This window comes from Danio rerio, chromosome 18 (assembly GCF_049306965.1).
Source record: "Danio rerio strain Tuebingen ecotype United States chromosome 18, GRCz12tu, whole genome shotgun sequence".
NCBI classification, from domain to species: domain Eukaryota; kingdom Metazoa; phylum Chordata; class Actinopteri; order Cypriniformes; family Danionidae; genus Danio; species Danio rerio.
In genome coordinates this window covers 42661118-42680516 of record NC_133193.1, presented here as the reverse complement: position 1 = coordinate 42680516, position 19399 = coordinate 42661118, and the positions used below count along the sequence as shown (strand labels likewise).

General features: G+C 37.9%; 1 protein-coding gene across 1 annotated transcript in view; it reads left to right on the top strand.

Annotated features, from left to right (window-relative positions):
* The window catches only part of dmxl2 (Dmx-like 2), a gene marked incomplete at its 3' end in the record, with an annotated part of 117798 nt that overhangs the window by 36623 nt on the left and 61776 nt on the right, over positions 1-19399 (top strand). Inside the window, 7 exon segments of the mRNA NM_001302235.1 lie at positions 1281-1986; positions 4961-5082; positions 5202-5291; positions 7422-7533; positions 7619-7738; positions 10246-10476; positions 12110-13804. Of these exon segments, the coding sequence (NP_001289164.1) occupies positions 1281-1986; positions 4961-5082; positions 5202-5291; positions 7422-7533; positions 7619-7738; positions 10246-10476; positions 12110-13804 (3076 nt within the window).

The following is a 19399-nucleotide window of genomic DNA, read 5'->3' as shown; positions in this document are numbered from 1 at the left end:
CAAATACATAAATAAAATCAAATAACCTAAATAAATTCCATATTCTTAAAATAGAATAACAAATAAACAAATAAATTCCATGTTAATAACAAATATATTATATGTTAATAAATTAATTTGTTGTTAATGATAATTTGTTAATAACTACATGTTAATAACAAATAAATTCTGTGTTTATAACAAATAAATGAATAAAATACATTGAATAAAAAATTAATTAAAAAACTAAATAAATTCTAAAATATATAATAAATAAACAAATAAATTCCATATTAAAAAAAATATTTTAATAAATGAATTTATTGTTAATAATAATTAAATTTCATGTTAATAACAAATAAATTCCATGTGTAATAACAAATAAATTAATTAAACTAAAATTAAATTAAATATATTAAATTCATTTCAATTTCTAAAATATATAATAACAAATAAACTCTGTTAATAACAAATAAATACCATGCATTTCTTGTTAATAATAATTTGTTAATAAGTCCATGTTAATAACAAATAATTAAATTAAACAAATAAAATTAAAAAATTAATTAAATAAATTCCAAATTCTAAAATAAATATAACAAATAAACAAAAATTCCATGTTAATAACAAATAAATTCCATGTTAATAACAAATAAAGTAAATGAATTAAATAAAAACTTAATTAAAGAAACTAAATAAATTCCAAATTCAAAATATATAATAACAAATAAACAAATAAATTCCATGTTGATAACAAATAAATTACATATTAGTAAATGCATTTCTTGTTAATAATAATTTGTATATTTCATGTTACTAATAAAACAAAAGGTAATTAAAATAATATTTAATAAATTCCAAATTCTAAAAAAAAACAAATAAACAAATAAATTTCATGTTAATAATAAATAAACTCCATGTTAATCAATGAAATTCTTGTTAATAATAATTTGTTAATAATTCCATGTTAATAACAAATAAATACATTAAATAAATAAAATCTAAATTAAATTAAATTAATTACAAGTTCTAAAATAAATACTAACAAATTAACAAATTAATTCCATTTAAAAGCAATAAATTCAATGTTAACAAAAACAAATAATTTACACGTTGTTGTTAGAATTTTAAGGTCAAGAGTGGTTGTGTAAGCAACCAAAGGTATTTTTAAATATCGCTCACCCTATACTCTCTTTTCGTTGGTGATGACTATTAAAAACCTCATTTTGATGGACCATTTTTTGTTACTCGATTCAATTCAACACACAAACTGAATAAAACCTGTTTGTTTTCTCCTTCAGGTATCATTCTCGTCTCGTATCCCTGTCGCATTCCCCACGGGTGATGCAAACTCTCTCAGTAAGAACATCATGATGTACGCCTGTACGTTTATGGACCAGGACAGCTGCAGTGCTCTGGAGGAGAAGCGCAGCGAGCGTCGAGTTCCTCAGAGCGCATCAGCTTCTGCTGGTCTCAGCTCTCTCGGACACTCTCTCGCTGCTGTCATTGGCCCTGCTGTCATGATGGTGTCTAAACACGTAGACGGCTCCCTCAACCAATGGGCTGTGACCTTTGCTGAGAAGTCTGCCTTTTCCAATGTCCTCACGGTTTCGCACAAGTTCCGCTACTGCGGGCACCGTTTCCATCTCAATGACTTGGCTTGTCACACTGTACTTCCCTTACTTCTGACATCATCGCATCACAATGCACTGTTGACTCCGCCCTCTGGATCCGGAAGCATTGATGGAGATCTGATTGGGGGCGTGGCTCAACAGCCCACCAGGCCAATGAGAGGCATTCCTCGTAAACAGCTACGAAATGCAGCTACGCGTACTTTCCATGACCCAAATGCGATCTACAGTGAGCTGATTCTCTGGAGAGTGGATCACATTGGGCCACTGTCCTGCACAGGAGGGGTGTCCGAACTAGCAAGAATCAACTCTCTCCACACATCTGCATTCTCCAATGTGGCTTGGCTGCCTACACTCATCCCCAGCTCAGTGCTCGGTGAGTTTAATACCATTGCTGTTTCCATACCAACCTTAAAGAAACACTCATATTAAACTCACACTTTTTTTAGTTTAGCTTAGCATAAATAATTCAATCAGGCACAATGATATTACGCAGTCCCTGAAAATAGTCCCCAGTTAGCTAGCGAAGAGCTATGCAGGTAAACCTAACTCCTCTGACCTCTTAAGGTGATCTAGCAACAGACGCTAGAGGCCATGGTCTTTAGCCTCCTTGATAGAGCAACCGACTCCCATACATAGAATCAATGGTTCGATCTTAGCTCAGACTGGTTTGGTGCACTAGGACTGATGGGTTACACATGGGGGCTTGTCCGGGATGGGAGTGAGATTTAGGGGGTTGCGTGTAAAGAAGACCAGATAGTAAAGTGTAGTAAGACCGATTGGTTACATTTAGGGGCTCGGAGTAAAGTTTAGGGGGTTGAGTGTAACGAAGACTAGCTAGTGAAGTGCTGTGCAGGCAAACCTCATGCCTCTGACCTCTAAAGGTGTTCTAGCAACAGACACTAGAGGCCAAGTTCTTTAGCCTCCTTGATAGAGCAACCAACTCCCAAACAAAGAATTACCAGTTTGATCCCAGCTCAGACTGGTTTGGTGCACTATGACTGATGGGTTACATGTGGGGGCTTGTCCGGGACGGGAGTGAGATTTAGGGGGTTGAACGTAAAGAAGACCAGACAGTAAAGTGCTATGCAGGCAAACTTCACTCCTCTGACCTCTAAAGGTGCTGTAGCAACAGACACTAGAGGCCATGGTCTTTAGCCTCCTTAAAAGATCAACCGACTCCCATGCAAAGAATCGCCGGTTCGATCCCAGCTCAGGTTGGGTGCAGTTAGACCGATGGGTTACATGTGGGGGCTCGTGCGGGATGGGAGTGAGGATTAGCAGATTGAGTGTAATGAAGACCAGCTAGCGAAGGGCTATGCAGGCACACCTCATTCCTCTGACCTCTAAAGGTGATCTAGCAACAGACACTAGAGGCCATGGTCTTTAGCCTTCTTGATAGAGCAACCGACTCCCATACAAAGAATTGCTGGTTCGATCCCAGCACAGACTGGGTTGGGTGTAGTAGGACCGGTGGGTTACATGTACATCAGTTCTGCATTGTGCCTGATGCAGGATTGTTACTGCATATTGTCCAAGCTATATCAGCCTAGTAAATAGCAACGTCTCTTTTTAACTCGGCCTTAGTACACAATTTAACGATTCAAGCTTTAAATAGGAAAATCCGAATTCTTTGGTTATTTTTGAGCAAGATGGTCTAATCTGATTAAATGATCTATGCTAAGCTAAGATAAATGTGCTCCCACCAGATTTAGAGATCAGCTGAATGGATTAAAAAATGGAAAACTATTTAACTCTAGGCAAGTTGTAAAGTGAGATTATTTTCAAATATAGTGGAGTGCTTCTGTAATCAGCGGTTTCCAAACTCAGTCCTGGAGGACCGGTGTCCTGCAAAGTTTAGCTCCAACTCCAATTAGACACACCTGGACCAGCTAATCAAGCTCGTAGTAGGTAAACTAGAAACTTTCTGGCAGGTTGAAGTTGAAGCTCAACTCTGCAGGCCCTCCAGGATCAAGTTTGGACATAACTGCTGGAAAGTAAAGCTAGGTATACACTACGCTTGTTATCGATTAACATAAGCTGCGTCCCAAATGGCATACTTATGCACTATTCTACGCCATTTTGTAGTATAAATAGTGAAAGTAGTGTGTTCACACTGAAAACTCTAAAAATATTAAGTGCACTTTAATTACCCGGATAATGCACTCATTCAGCCGCTAAAATGAAGTGTGTAATGATGGACACTTCACGCACTCAACGACCACAGGTTTGCTTACGTAGCGAAAGGGGCGGAGCTATCGGACGCACATGTTGAGTAACTTTATTTATTTTGGATGGTGAAAGCAAAATTCTCCTACTAGAGTGATTATAGCGCCTCCCGATGGTGAACGTGGCAATACTCACGGCAGGTATTATTTGATAATTTGGTTGTTTATTTCACTGATTTGGCAACCGTCAAACGTCATCAGGGAAACGGTTTGAATTTCCGCTTAGTAAAAAAACATTAGTGTGCCATTTGGGACGATACTACATACATATACTATCCTGTTGAGTGTGTAAGTGCATAAGTACATAGTGCATGAGTGCATAGTGTATAGTGTGCCATTTGGGACGCAGCTACAGTAATAATAAAATAAAAAAAAACACCTAAAACCACTGCAGTACTTATAAACAACTAAGCAACTACCCAGAACACCCAAGAAACTTTGCCTGAACACCAAAGCAGCATCCAGCAGTGTTCCATTTTCTGAACCCCCTACCAACATCCCAGATAATACTTCCAGATTGTTATCCAAAATACTAATCGTAATGGGTACAAATTGAATTAGCCCCACACATGAACTACTAACTATCATATCAAACTGGTTTGCAATGCCATTTCATCCTCTCACAACAACTTAGAAACTGCCCAGCAATGCCCTAGCAGCTGCTTAGAACACTTTATAAACTCTTTAGGGACACTCTAATAATTAAGTGACCAGTTATTTCAAAGGTCGGACACTGAACACAGTGGCAACACCCGAGAAATCATCTGTACAACACAACATGTTAACTGCCTAGCGACGTTCTAGCTGCCTACCCACCAAAATCATGTCATCATCTAGCAAGAACATCTCAGATCTCAGTAACCTAGCAACAGCGCATCCCACCACCCAGAGCACCCTAGAAACTGCAAAGTTAGTACACTGAACACTTTACCACTGCCTAGCAACACACTTAAAACAACTCAAGAATGCTACATGTGTGCCACCCCTGGCAACTCCCTCCCGCATTGTGGAGAATTCAGCTTTCACTTATGTTTTTACCAGTAAGTGGACAGATGTTATGTAATGCTATTTATTAAGTTATTATTTTGTTGGGCTTAATAAAAGTGTTTGTGTTTGTGTTAGGAACATACTGTAACTCAGCAAGTGCATGCTTCGTGGCTTCTGATGGGAAAAACCTCCGCCTGTATCAGGCGGTGGTGGATGCCCGCAAACTACTGGATGAACTCTCCGACCCAGAGACCTCAGTAAGAGCCTTTTAGTCTAGATTGGATTAAAGTAATGTCATTATTTGCCAATAAACTGAAGATAAATGTCATCAGAGTTTATCTGATTGTTTATCTCTGATGGTTGGTTGTGCGTTTAGAAACTGGTGGGTGAGGTGTTCAACATTGTGAGTCAGCAGTCCACTGCCCGACCCGGCTGCATCATAGAGCTGGATGTCATTACTAACCAGGTGAGGTGTTCATCATTTTGTAAGTTTGGTTCAGCACATTTCTGTTTAAGAATGTTGTTGTATGCAATCAGTTACTTCAAAAAAAGTCATTACATACATCATTACTATTGTATTTAAAGTCTAAAAAGTCACTTAGCTACTTAAGTAATTTAATTACTAGACTTAGTACAAGATATACATATAAATCTCAATGCATAGATAATAGAAAATAACCTTTTTTTTCTTTTTAATTTGGTCAAACTGGATTTTTTCAGTTTCTTTTTAAAAAAAAAGTTGTTGTGTGGAATCTTTAAAAAGTAATTAATTATGACTAATTACATCATTACAATTGAATTTAAAGTCTAAAAAGTAACATAGTTACTCAGTAATTTAATTACTTAGAACAAAAAAATACACAAATCTTAATAAATAGACAATAGAATTTATTTCTAAATAAATCAAATTGGATTTTTTTCCATTTCTGTTAAAAATGTTGTTGCATGAAATCAGTTACTTCTAATAAGTAATTAATTACCACTAATTACATCATTTCAATTTTATGTAAAGTCTGAAAAGTTACTTAGTTACTCATAAGTAGACCCACACGGAATCTGTGCATGCAGAATTCCGCAGATTTTTTGCAAAATTACGCAGATTTTTAGCCCGTCATTAATTCTGTTTATTTACTTGAGTAAATGTGTATAAATCTATATTTATTCAGTTTTTAAATTAATTACAGTAATATTATTGACTAATATGAAGATGTTCATCTGATTTATTAATTACTAATTACTAATTCTTATTAATTAATTATTTTCTGTCTTTTAGTAGAAATGTTATTTGAGAGACTTGCTTTGTTTACCAAATAAAGTGAATCTAATTGAATTTGCATTTTAAACATTAAATAAAATTAAAAAGATATTATTTTTGATTTAATATATTACAGTTTTAGTTTTGACACTCCAAAATCATTCCGCAGAAATCCGCAGATTATTGCAAAATTCTCAGCAGAAATAGCAAAAAGCGTCCGCAGATTCCGTCTGACCCTGCTCATTAGGTAATTTAATTACTGAACTGTACAAAGAATACACACGTCAAACATTATTTTCTTTGTCCATTTCAATTCAAAAATGTTGTGGTGTGCAATCAGTTACTTCAAAAAGTAATTAATTACATCATTGCAATTGTATTTAAACTCTGAAAAGTAGTTACTCATTAAGTAATTTAATTACAGGACTTGGTAAAAAATACACACGAATATCAATGCATAGACGATAGAAATTCAAAACAGTTTTTTTACTTCAAAAAAGTAAATGAAACCACTAAGATAAACTTTTTTTTTTATTAAAGTGAAACAGATTTTTTTGTTTTGTTAAAAAACACTTTGTATGATACTGCTGATACTGCTTCTTCAACAGACATTTAACTGACTATAAAAAGCTTTCCAAGTACATGTCAACTTACACTAACCCTAACCCCAACCTAACCCAACCTAACTGTCTACTTATAATCTAATGAGAATTAGTTGGCATGTAGATGTACTTAAATGTAACTTAATTTCAACAAACTGACCATCAAAATAAAGTGACCAAAGTTCATTTTTATGTACATTTATCAAAATACAGAACATTTCAAATAAATGTTTCATATTCATTTTTCCATTTTTCACACCATAAAATGACATACTTTTAGAAAACATTTAATTTATATCTTTTTAAATAATTTTAACTAATGAATTTTTTTCTTAAGCACAGAAAAATTATATATATATATATATATATATATATATATATATATATATATATATATATATATATATATATATATATAGATATATAGATATATATATATATAGATATATATATATATATACATACATATATATATATATATATATATATATATATATATATATATATATATATATATATATATATATATATTACTCTGCTTCTCTGAATTTATTGATTTATTTAGAACTGTGGAATATTTGTACAGTATTTACTGTTTACCTAAATATTTAAAGATTAAAGATTACCTAAACATTTAAAGTAATCCCTCATATTTTGAGCAGAAAATTTATTTAATTACAGTAACTAATCACACTCAACAATGTGTGCAGTATTATAATGTTCTGTTTGTGTTGCTCAGTGCGGCTCGAACACACAGCTGCTCCACGTATTCCAGGAGGATTTTATTTTGGGATACAAACCACACGAAGACATTCCAGATTTCAACATTAATAGTTTTCCCTCTGGAGAAGGTACAAAAAAAAGCTTTTCGTTCCCTTTGATATCCATTCCACACATTTTTTTTAGAACATTATATCTGGGTTGTCTTTGTTGTAGATTACCAGCCACCACCGTTCTCAGAGAAGTTCTATTTGGTGGTGATCGAGAAGGATGCTAATAGGAACTCAGTGTTACAGATGTGGCATCTTCATCTGCGCTCGGTGCAGGCGTGTGTGGGTGCGTATGAAGTGGGTTATTTGTGAAATGATGACACATCTGTCAGCGGATAGCATCTGAGAGGAAACTGTGAAGGGAGTCTCATGAATGGAAAGCTGATGCTGCCTCTAATGACTAATTTCCTTTTCAGAGATGGAAATAATTTACCAGGAAATGATTTCTTCATTTATCCATTGGGCATCAGAGCATATGAGCGAAGCAGCGTGTTGTGCCGTTCAGCTCTGTGCCACTGCGCTCCGCTCAATCGCTCATAGCCCAAGCCAATTCTCACACTCATGTCAAATTATTTTCTTTGTTATATCTCATTATCTCCGTAATAGCGTTTTACAATACATCTAAATTAAAGATAAAACCTCTAACTTTAAAGGGATAGTTCACCCATAAAATGAAAATTGACTCACCCTCAAGTGACTTCAAAAGCAAAAAAAGATATTTTGAAAAATGTTAAACCTGTAACTATTGACTTCCATAAAAAAACAAATAAAATGCAGGTTTCCAAGACTTTTCAAAATATCTTTATATATATTTAGGGGTTTTCAGCCTTATAATAATATAGGACAGTGGAGGTTTCAGACAGGAAAGCATTGGGAGCAGAGAGAGGGGAATGATCACCAACAGATCTCGAGCCGGCCGAGATTTCTTATTTTACAGCTCTTTGACACCGCTCCTTTTTATGGTGCATTCACACCAGATGCAAATGAAGCATCAAGCACAAGTGATTTACATGTTAAGTCAATGCAAAGATGCGAATAGACATCGTTCGGCACGATTCACGTAAATGAGGCGGTGCAAATGACGCGATTTGCGTGATTGAAGTGGTGCGAATTGAGCGGTGTGCGCATTTGATTAAGGTGTAAGATCTGAACTTTAGTGGACATTTACGGCGCATTAACCAATCAGGAACTTGCTCTAGTATGGGTGTGATTATAATGTAGTGACTGTTGTTGGTGTCTTGAGGGGAAATCCTTCTGTCTACATGGGACAATAGCCGGGGGCGCCGCTAGGGTGGGAGGAAATGAGGCCTACGCCGTATTAGAGCCTGCAGAAATACTATTAGGAGCCCACCAGAACCCCCCACTTCATTTTTGTCCACGGCACCACCCCCTGCCATGCCGCCCCTCCCCGCTTTTCACTTTCCTCCGCCCCAACACTCCGGCGCACTCTTCACTTTAGCACTTGACTCAAGGTTCCCAAGACTTAAAAATATCGTATTTTACAGCTCTTTGAAACTTCCCCTAAGATGCGAATAGACATCCTGCTTCAATATTCGCACAAATGAGGTGGTCCAAATGATGCAGTTTTCACAAATAAAGCGGCTGGACTTTTGCGGAAATTTGCTCCACGTTAACCAATCAGGAGCTTGCTCTAGTTTGACCATGTTGTAGCACCTGTTGTTGGTGTCTCGAGGGGAAATCCTCCTGCCTACATGGGACAACAGCCAGGGGCACCACTAGGGGGGATAAAGTTTGACTTACTCCGTTTTAGGGCCACCAGAGATACTATAAGGGGCCCACCAGAACCCCTGACTTCATTTTCATCCGCGACCCAAACCCCCCCCCCCCCCCCCCCTTTTTTTTTTTTTTTTTTTTGCCTTTTATCTTTTGAAAATGCTTTCAAACTGGGCTTGGCTCAGTCGGAAGTACTACGGAAAGCTTCAATCATGCAGGTATAGATTATGGGGGAGTTGATGAACTCTGAAAGGGTCTAGTGGCTCGGCGCTGAATGAATCTATGCTGTTTTTCAGCTTTCCTAAAGCATATGAAGCACAGGTTTTTAAATAAAATCCATGTTAGCAATAAAGCTAAAGTCACTGGGCAGACAAATGCCCCATCCATGATGTGAATCCTCATCTATTGCCAAGGGAATTTGACAGGCAAATTAAGCGAATTTGACGCGCAAATGAATTGAGTAAACTAAATGTTCATGCGTCTATTTATGCACGAATAGCGAGATTTATTCGCGCATGCTGCATCTAGTGTCCTCCAAGCACTCTTTTCAAAAGAGGGTGGAGCTACAAATGCCAATGTGTCAGCATAGGGGCAGACAGGCGGGGCTTCCCCCTCTAATGGTCTGTACAAAGGGAGAATGTTAATCAAAATGTTTCTGCAGACATTTTTATGAAGTGTGATTATAAAAAAGTTAATCAATATATATATATATGTTGCCACATAATGCTGTTTAACGTGAAATTTGCATAATAGGTCCTCTTTAATGCAATGTTAATTTACTCACAAAAAGCAAGTCAATGACTACTGATAGGTATGGCAGTCAAAAATAAAATTTAAGGCAGAACAAATTTACTGGTAATTGTTGACCTCTGCTTGCATGCTCTGTTTAGCATCAGTAAATTACTGTGTATTATACTATGTCAGTATGTTTGTAAATTAGAATATCTGTGCTATTAGTTATCTCTTTCTTTCTCTGGATCTGAGGTATAACTAGTATATCATGCATGTTAGTGATTAGTGTCATTATTGATAACTGTTACATTTTGCTGATTCCTACAGAAGAACCCGTAAATGACTACATGTTCCAGAACCAGCTGACGGTTCCTTTGAGTCAGACCAATGCTGACTCATCTCCTGATATCACTCCGGGTCACAGTCCACTGCCACGCTCCTCCTCCTCCGCCAACTTGCAGTCAGCGAGCAAACTCATCCTGAGCTCTAAACTGGTCTACAGTCAGCGACTAGACCTGCCTCCAGGGGTGGAGCTTATCAGAGCCACACCATCAGCTGGTATGATCATAAATATATACATGAGCAGCGAGCGATGGGAAGTTAATCATTTTACTGACTCGGACTTTTGAGTTTCGTTCATTGAGATGAACGAATAATTTTGTTCAATTTGACAAAATAATATTAAAATGTTATGAGTTCCTTCCAAACTAATCTGCAACTAGCCTAAACATTGATCAAACTACAAACAAGTCATAACTAGGATGCTATAAAAAAAGAGAGAATAATCATGTATTATTTACCTGGTCTTTTGTCTATGATTATGTCAGCTCACCTCTTTTGACAGGTTTTCAAATTTGAGTGGTTTATTCGTCACACTGACAGACCCCTATAAGCTTAACCAATGCACACAGTCTGAGCCTAAAGGAGCCATGATTAGTTCATCTTTCAAATCTTCTGGTTTTTGAGTCGTTCGTTCATCACGTGACAGCATGTAAAGAGAGATGACTGAAACCCGAGGACTCGAAAGATGTACAGATTAAATCTTTTTCTGGCTCTGAATGCATATGATTGGCTTCTGTCTTTCACGTGATGAACGAACGACTCAAACTCGATAGAAGACTCGGAAGAGAAACAAATTTTCTACTCCACCTGCACAAATGTTCACGTGCGCAAACGAACGAATCACTCCCTGAGAGAACTCATCGTTCTCGAGTCAAAATGAACGAATCGTTCAAGAATGACCCATCACTACAAGCAACAAACTATGAACTTGGCATATTTTAGGACAATAAAATAATATCTCTCATACTGTAGGCTAAATGTTTCATATATCGTCCAGCTCTAATAAAAAAGTATATTACTACATGCCATAGGACAAGATTCCAGCAACAAGCAATTTGGCTGTCTGCACCAGACGTGGCATGACAGAAACATTTGAATACTAAATCCATTCAGAGGTGCAGAATAGTGGACTGCACTCCCAACCAAATGTTTAGGTTTATTACAGGAGTGTCCAAACTTGGTCCTGGAGGGTCGGTATCCTGCAAAGTTTAGTTCCAACCTCAATCAGACACACCTGGGCTAGTTAATCAAGCTTTTACTAAGGTTCCTAGAAACATCCATCCAGGTGTTTTGAAGAAAGTTGGAGCTAAAATCTGCAGGACACCAGCCCTACTGGACCAAATTTGGGCACCCCTGCTCTATAATCGAATTTATTCATGTTAAACCTCTTTAACATTATTAAACGTACATGCTGAGTGATTGATGTTGTTGGTTTGCACCGAGTCAAAGTTCTTACATTCATTTTCAAACTGTATTTGCTAGTTTCTGAGGTAAAACTATCTGCTTTCGGCTTCAGTTAAGCAATAAATGTCATGTAAAACAGCATTCAAACTCACAAATTATTTTAACACTGAATAAACAAACAACCAACATCTGAGATGGTTATTGTCATAGTCATTGATGCTGTTCATTAACAGCTACGTCACAGCAATAAAAAAAAAAAAAACATTTAGAAAAAATAGAAACAAAAACGTATTTTAACCTGGAAAAGATACCTTTTATCATGTTGCTTTGTTGCATGTCATGTAGTTAGTACACAGGGTTAGTGGGATTCAGTTTGAGTTTGACAGTATTGTGCTCTGTTGTTCAGCATCGTGTGGCTAACAAAATATCCTGTGCTCTTTTCAAGGTCACTTGAGCTCTTCATCTATCTATCCTGTGTGTTTGGCTCCATACCTGATTGTGACCACCTGTTCTGATGGACGTGTCAGGTTCTGGCACTGCAGGGTGGACATGGACTTATCAGCTCCACAACCCGAAGAGACACATTCATATCGGTGGGAGCACTGGAGCCTCCTGAAAGAAGAAGAGGACAATGACAGCTCAGTGTGTGTTGCGGGCCGACCTGTTGCAGTCAGTTGCTCCTACACAGGAAGACTTGCAATATCATTCAAACAGATATCACCCGCAAGCGAAGGTGGGCTGTCTCAGGACTTCTCCATGCTTGTATCGATCTATGAGTGCGAGTCGACGGGTGGCTCGGAGTGGGTTCTGGAACAGACGATTCACCTAGATGATTTTAGTAAACCTGCAAAAACACTAGATCCACGTGTGAGTGTCGATAGCAACTTGTTTGTTTATAGCAAGTCCGATCTGTTTGTAACCAAAGACAGCCCCAATATCAAGCACTTTGTGCACCTGGACTGGCTGTCTAAAGAAGATGGGTCACACATCCTGACGGTGGGGGTTGGATCCAACATTCTTATGTACGGCCGTATCTCAGGGATTGTGACCGAGCAGACAGGAGTAAAAGATGGTATGGCAGTCACCCTGCCTCTTGGAGGAAGTATAAAACAGGGAATTCGCTCTCGTTGGGTGCTTCTGAGGTCTGTGAACCTTGTCTCTTCTGTGGATGGGACTCCATCCCTACCAGTGTCTTTATCTTGGGTGCGTGATGGCATCCTGGTGGTGGGCATGGATTGTGAGATGCAGGTTTATGCACAATGGAGGCAGGAAGAGAAGCTGGGTGACTCTGAAGACAACAGCATCTCCTCCCCAGAAGGCATTGGAGGACGCACCGTGTCTGTTTCGCATGAGGGCAGAGCACGATCTAAGAGTGTCTTTGAAGGTAGTGCGGGAATTGACGATGCATTGCGTCCGCCAGCAGTGATTCAAGATGGTGGCTTGTTTGAGGCTGCCCATTCATTATCGCCCACTCTCCCGCAGTACCATCCAACTCAGCTGCTTGAGCTCATGGACCTTGGAAGGGTACGTCGAGCTAAGGCCATCTTGGCACATCTGGTCAAGTGCATTGCTGGAGAAGTTGCGGTGGTGAGGGATGTGGAAGCAGGTGAAGGTGGTGCCAGGAGGCATCTATCCCGAACCATCAGCGTGACTGGCAGCACAGCAAAAGACACAATAGTTGCCGGTCGAGATGGTGGACGAGATTATACTGAGATCAACTCCATTCCTCCACTTCCTCTATACGCCCTTCTGTCTGCAGACCAGGAAACATCCTATAAAGCAAAGTGGGGAAGGGGAGATGGAGAAGAAGTGGCTAAGACCGGTAAAGGGATGGATCGTGACATCCAGAAACAACCAGAGGATCACTATGCTGACCTCTTTCAGGTGCAGTCCGTCACCACTGATGATTTTGTGAGCTTTGCCACGGAAAAACCAGAGAAGAAGTCTCGTGTGATTAACCTGTCGCAGTATGGTCCCACATACTTTGGCCCCGAACATGCACAGGTGCTGTCTTCACATCTTATGCACTCCAGCTTACCAGGACTCACTCGCCTTGAGCAAATGTTCCTAGTGGCTCTTGCAGATACTGTGGCGACCACTAGTGCTGAAGTAGCAGGACCTACGGATAAGCAGTACACTGGTAAGTTAACTTCTTTTGAGCACTGTCGTCACTAGATGGAATTAGTAATGAGTTTTGCAGATTTACCCAAACAGGTCCAAACTGGGGGGGTCGGAGGGGGATGGCAGCCATGTTGCGTCAGACCACACACCAGCTAATTGGTGGAAAGGAGACAAATTATGATATAGGAATGGTTAAAAGGCCAAAATGGACAGAGGTCAGTGAGCAAATTTGGCCAGTGTGGTGGGGGTTAAACCGGTTTAAACCTGGGATTTTTAACGACCACAGAGAGTCAGGACCTCGGTTTAACGTCCCATCCAAAAGACATCGCTCACTGAGCAGTGTAGTGTCCCCATCAATATACTGGGGCGTTAAGACCCACACGAGTGCCTCCTGCTGGCCTTACTAACACCACTTCCGACAGCTACCTAGCTTTCCCATGTGGTCTCCCATCCAGGTACTCACCAGGCGCAGCCCTGCTTGGCTTCAATAGGTGACTATGTGAGAGCTGCAGAGAGCTAGCTGCTTGCAGTGTCTATGTCAAACTTCAGTTCCTGGAGGGCTTAGATTAGTGCCTGCTACAGTCAAGGTGCAAGGAGAAGGGTTTGGAGACTATAGGATAAATCAAGTGGCATATGTGTGCCTATATCAGGAGAGGGCAGGTTTTGTCCCGAAGAGCCACAGTCCTGCAGAATTGCATTCCAACTATAATCAAACACAGCGGCACAAACAAATAAATGTCTAAGGTCTATAAGTACTGGAAATCTACAGGCAGGACAGGTTTTATTCAATTAATTTATACATTGTATATATATATATATATATATATATATATATATATATATATATATATATATATATATATATATATATATATATATATATGTATGTATATATGTATATATATATATATATATATGTATATATATATATATATATATATATATATATATATATATATATATGTATGTATGTATGTATGTATGTATGTATGTATGTATGTATATATATATATATATATATATATATATATATATATATATATATATATATATATATATATATATATATGTATATATATATATATATATATATGTATGTATGTATGTATATATTAGGCTAGTGGTTCTAAACCATGTCCTGGAGGACCACCAGCGCTGCATGTTTTGGATGTCTCTTTGTCTGTCACACCCATTGCGAGTCTTTAAGTCTCTCCAAATGAGCTGATTATTATTTGAATTAGGTGTGTTTGGTTAAGGTGACATGGAAAATGTGCAGAGCTGGTGGTCCTCCAGGAATGTGCCTAAGAAACACTGTATAAAGCCGATGTCACATTTCACTTTTTGTGCCAGACTTCCATTTATATGAATACAGATGCGGCAGAACAGAAACACAAGCTCATGCAACAAGTTTCTCATGCATTGCAAAGCTAAAGCATGGTTCAAGCAACTCTGACCTGTGAAATTGCATTACATGATTGTGTGAGGCCAATAGTAGATCAAAACATGACCTCTCTGTACAGAAATTTAAAATATGGACCAATTGCTTGCTTTTATCAATGTCTAATCTTATTATTTATTCCCGTCCCTTTTCACAGGACTGTACTACTGAATTTCGCAAGCACAAACTTTAGTGTGACTGTGGCTTTAGGCTTCAATTCTTATTAAACATACTTGGTCAAGCTAGTTAAGTCCTTTTGGTTGTTTGAAACCTGCAGTTAAAACCTCAGCCACATTACAGATTAAGCATGTGGAATTCTGTCACATGGTGTTTCAAAAAGGGGTCAGGATTGAACAAGATAATGTGACACTGATAATAACGAGTGCTTGCTTCATATTTTACATTTTTGTACAGAGGTCATGTTTTGCTCTTCTATTGTTCTCAAGCATTCATGTGATGTGAATTTGCAGGCCATAGTTCACAAAGCTTGGACTTTTGAACGCAGCAACATGTGAATTTCCATTCTGCTGCATGCATACAGTATGAATGAAGTCAATGGGTCGAAAAGTGCAGCGTGACTTTAGCTTAAGTGTGTTGAAGCAGGGTTGGAACTACATTCTGGAGGAGTGCTGCCCTCTAGGAACTGAGTTTGACACCCTTGCTCTCATGACTTGTTTCCAGTGAGCAGTGTGTTTCAGTACGGTACAGTGTGATATGCATTTATTTTAACTTTTTATCATCAGAAATTAGGAATAATACCAAAATTGTCTATCACACATACCGCTTTTTTGTATCCTTTCATTGGGGTACCTAGCACAATAGTCCACTTTCTAAAGAGTGGTGTTGCCTACCTACATGTTTTACAGCAGGGGTGCTTAACCCTGTTCTTGGAGATCTACTTCCCCCCCACAGAGTTCAGCTCCAACCCTAATCAAACACAACTGAACCAACTAAAGCTGCAGTCATACTGGACTTTTCTCCCAATAGATGTCTCTCATTGTCTAGTCCCTAAATACGCTTGCTGCAAATCAGCAGTAATGGAAAAGTGTCTAGTAATGATAGCAGAGATGTTAGAATATAGGTGATGTTATGATGGGTTGTGGGCATATTTGTTTTGGTGCTTTGAAATATCAACATCATTTGGTAAAATGTGTTAGTGCACTTTTAACTGACAAAATCAGCCACATTGACCTATCTGTGCATAGTTTTTAAGATAGGAAAAAAAAAACTTTAAATTCAGGAAGACAAAATACAGATTTTATCTCTGTTAACATCAGTATCTTGTAAATATGATGTATTCATTGTGTTTGGTCACTGTATGCGTCATGAGTTAACAAGTACAAAATGTAAGAACCATAATAATCCTTCTTTTAACTAACCTTGATGTTATTATTTATTGTCAACATTAAACATATCAGGCTTTATCTATGTTACCTATAGCTCAGATTATTTTTATTTAGTCTTTATAATATAAAACCTTGACACAGTGCCCTGTTCCTGCTTATTCCTGCTAGATGGAGAAGGGTTCAGGGACTTTAGGATGAATCAAGTGGTATATGTGTGCCTGTACCAGGGATGGGGAGGTTTTGTCCTGAACAACCACCGTCCTGCAGAGCCTAATCAGGGTCTAAGGTCTACTAGAAAGCTACAGGCAGGAGAGTTTTTAATTCAGGATTATGGAGATATTTAAAATTGTGGATTTTGTTACATGTTTGGGCATACATTCATTCATTCATTCATTTTAGTCCCTTTATTAATCCGGGGTCGCCACAGCGGAATGAACAGCCAACTTATCCAGCAAGTTTTTATGCAGCGGATGCCCTTCCAGCCGCAACCCATCTCTGGGAAACATCCACACACACATTCAATCCTATGGCACTTCTTGTAAAGTGTAGGTATTTAACCCCGTCCTGTCCAAATTCTCTCCATTTGCCCTTACCCATCACAGCCTCCCTATCATCCCCATCCACTGAATTGGATCTATCACTGGCTGCACTGGCACCATTGTCCTGTGGCTGACATCGCATCATCCAAGTGGATGCTGCACACTGGTGGTGGTGTGTAGAAACCCCTACTCCCTTTACAAAATGAGCATTCATAACAAATAAACAAACGTAAATATCAATAGGAGTACTGTCGAGTGAGTTCTTACCTCCTTACCATCATACCAGCAGGGATCACAGCTGATTCGTGCTAGACGCGGTGGAGAAAACTCTGCCGACATGCTTGTTTCTGTGTCCAGAAGTAACGCTGTAACAGCTGATAGGAGAGGAAAAGTTACCTCACCCAAGCAGGTCAAAGGGCCACAGTGTGTGTGGGAGAGAGAGAGAGAGAGAAAGAGAGAAATGGAGTTTACTTTCATTTTCTCAATTGCAGTGAAATAGGGGTAAATTCAGTGTCAGTGAAGGACTGTTCAGCAAGGACACATACAGTGAATCGTGCAGAGTTAAGTAGTTGGAGTGTTTTAATTACTCGCGCTTGCGTGTTTCACCATAGTATTTTACCACGAAATAGCGCATATAAGATAAATTACGTCACTACGTAACAACCGGTTAAGATCTTTTACTGAATCGTTACCACATTGTCCACGTCTGCATTGCGGTGCATTGAAGAAACAATTAATTTTGACACCCCTTATATATATATATATATATATATATATATATATATATATATATATATATATATATATATATATATATATATATATATATATAACTCTAACCTCCACGATTCAATATGTACATGAAATTGCAGTTATTTGGTTTTGCATTCAAATTTAAAAATTATATTTTGCATTCTCTTCTATTGCTTTTACCTAATCTCTGGCTCTGTGAATGTTAAAATGCATGTCCATTTGCAGAAACTCAGCTCCCCATGAGTAAATGTCCCATCGGTGAGCACTAAAGTAGGAGATGGTTTCACGTGAAAAGTCCCTCATCTGAACAACTGAACGAAAGTTACAACATGCAGATTAAGTTCTACTTCTCAAAAACTCAGTTATGACCAACAGTTATGTCCACCTGTCTGACTTGACAGTCATTTGATCGGTTATGCCTTGGAAGATAAACATTCGGGAAATTGTATAGTCTATAACTTTCTCATTATGCTGTCTTAAAGTAAACACATCTTATTCCTGCTGTCTGTGTTTTTAATATTTATCAAACAACAAAAGATAATGAAATCATTCTGCTCTTGACTGAATCAGCTATCAGTAAGGGTTAACCTTTATGTAAATTATCCAGTGAAGATTATATACAGCAGTGTTTCCTCTAGGATTTTTTTCCAGCTGTGGCGGCAGACTCTGTTGAGCATTTTACACAGATCTACCAACTACATGTGGTGATATTTCATTGACAAATGTCGTGAGCGCAGTATTACAAGTGGAGATCGCATTCATGTAATACGAGCATGTCAATCTCTGAACTTGAGCGACGATTTCCTCTGTTCGTGCACAAAACTTCTTGCTCGTCCTCAAATATACGCTGCTCAATGCAAATTTTCGTCCTCAAATGCTCGTCCTTAAAAAACGCTAATGAAGTGCGATTAAGTGCATTTATGTAACGACTATATGTCTCCAACATTTATTAGATTTGCTATGAATATTTATGAATATCTCCAATAGACCTACAGAGCGACATTATTGCGCCCTGAAGTTAAGTGAAACGGCTATAAACTCCTGCAAGATGAAGTCATTGTATGCAAAACCATAGACCTTTATCTATAAATATAATATAATTATGGAAACTGTGTTCATCTTAATTGAAAGCTACGCCATGTTTGCTGGCCTCACGCATAACCCACCTGTCTGTCAGTCAGTCAGTACGTCACCTTAAAGGGTTAAACAAATAACGCACAGCACTACTGCGATTACAGAAAGGTTGCGATGTTAAAATTCACATACATTTGAATATGTTTTGGTGCAATTATAGCCTGCTATTTAAAAAGAGGACTGAATGTTTTGAATGAGAAGCTGTAATGTAGCCGTGGTGGGATGAATTTTGGTGTGGCATATTTTGGTATGTATGTGTGTATGTATGTATGTATGTATGTATGTATATATATATATATATATATATATATATATATATATATATATATATATATATATATATATATATATATATGTATGTATATATATGTATGTATGTATATATATATATATATATATATATA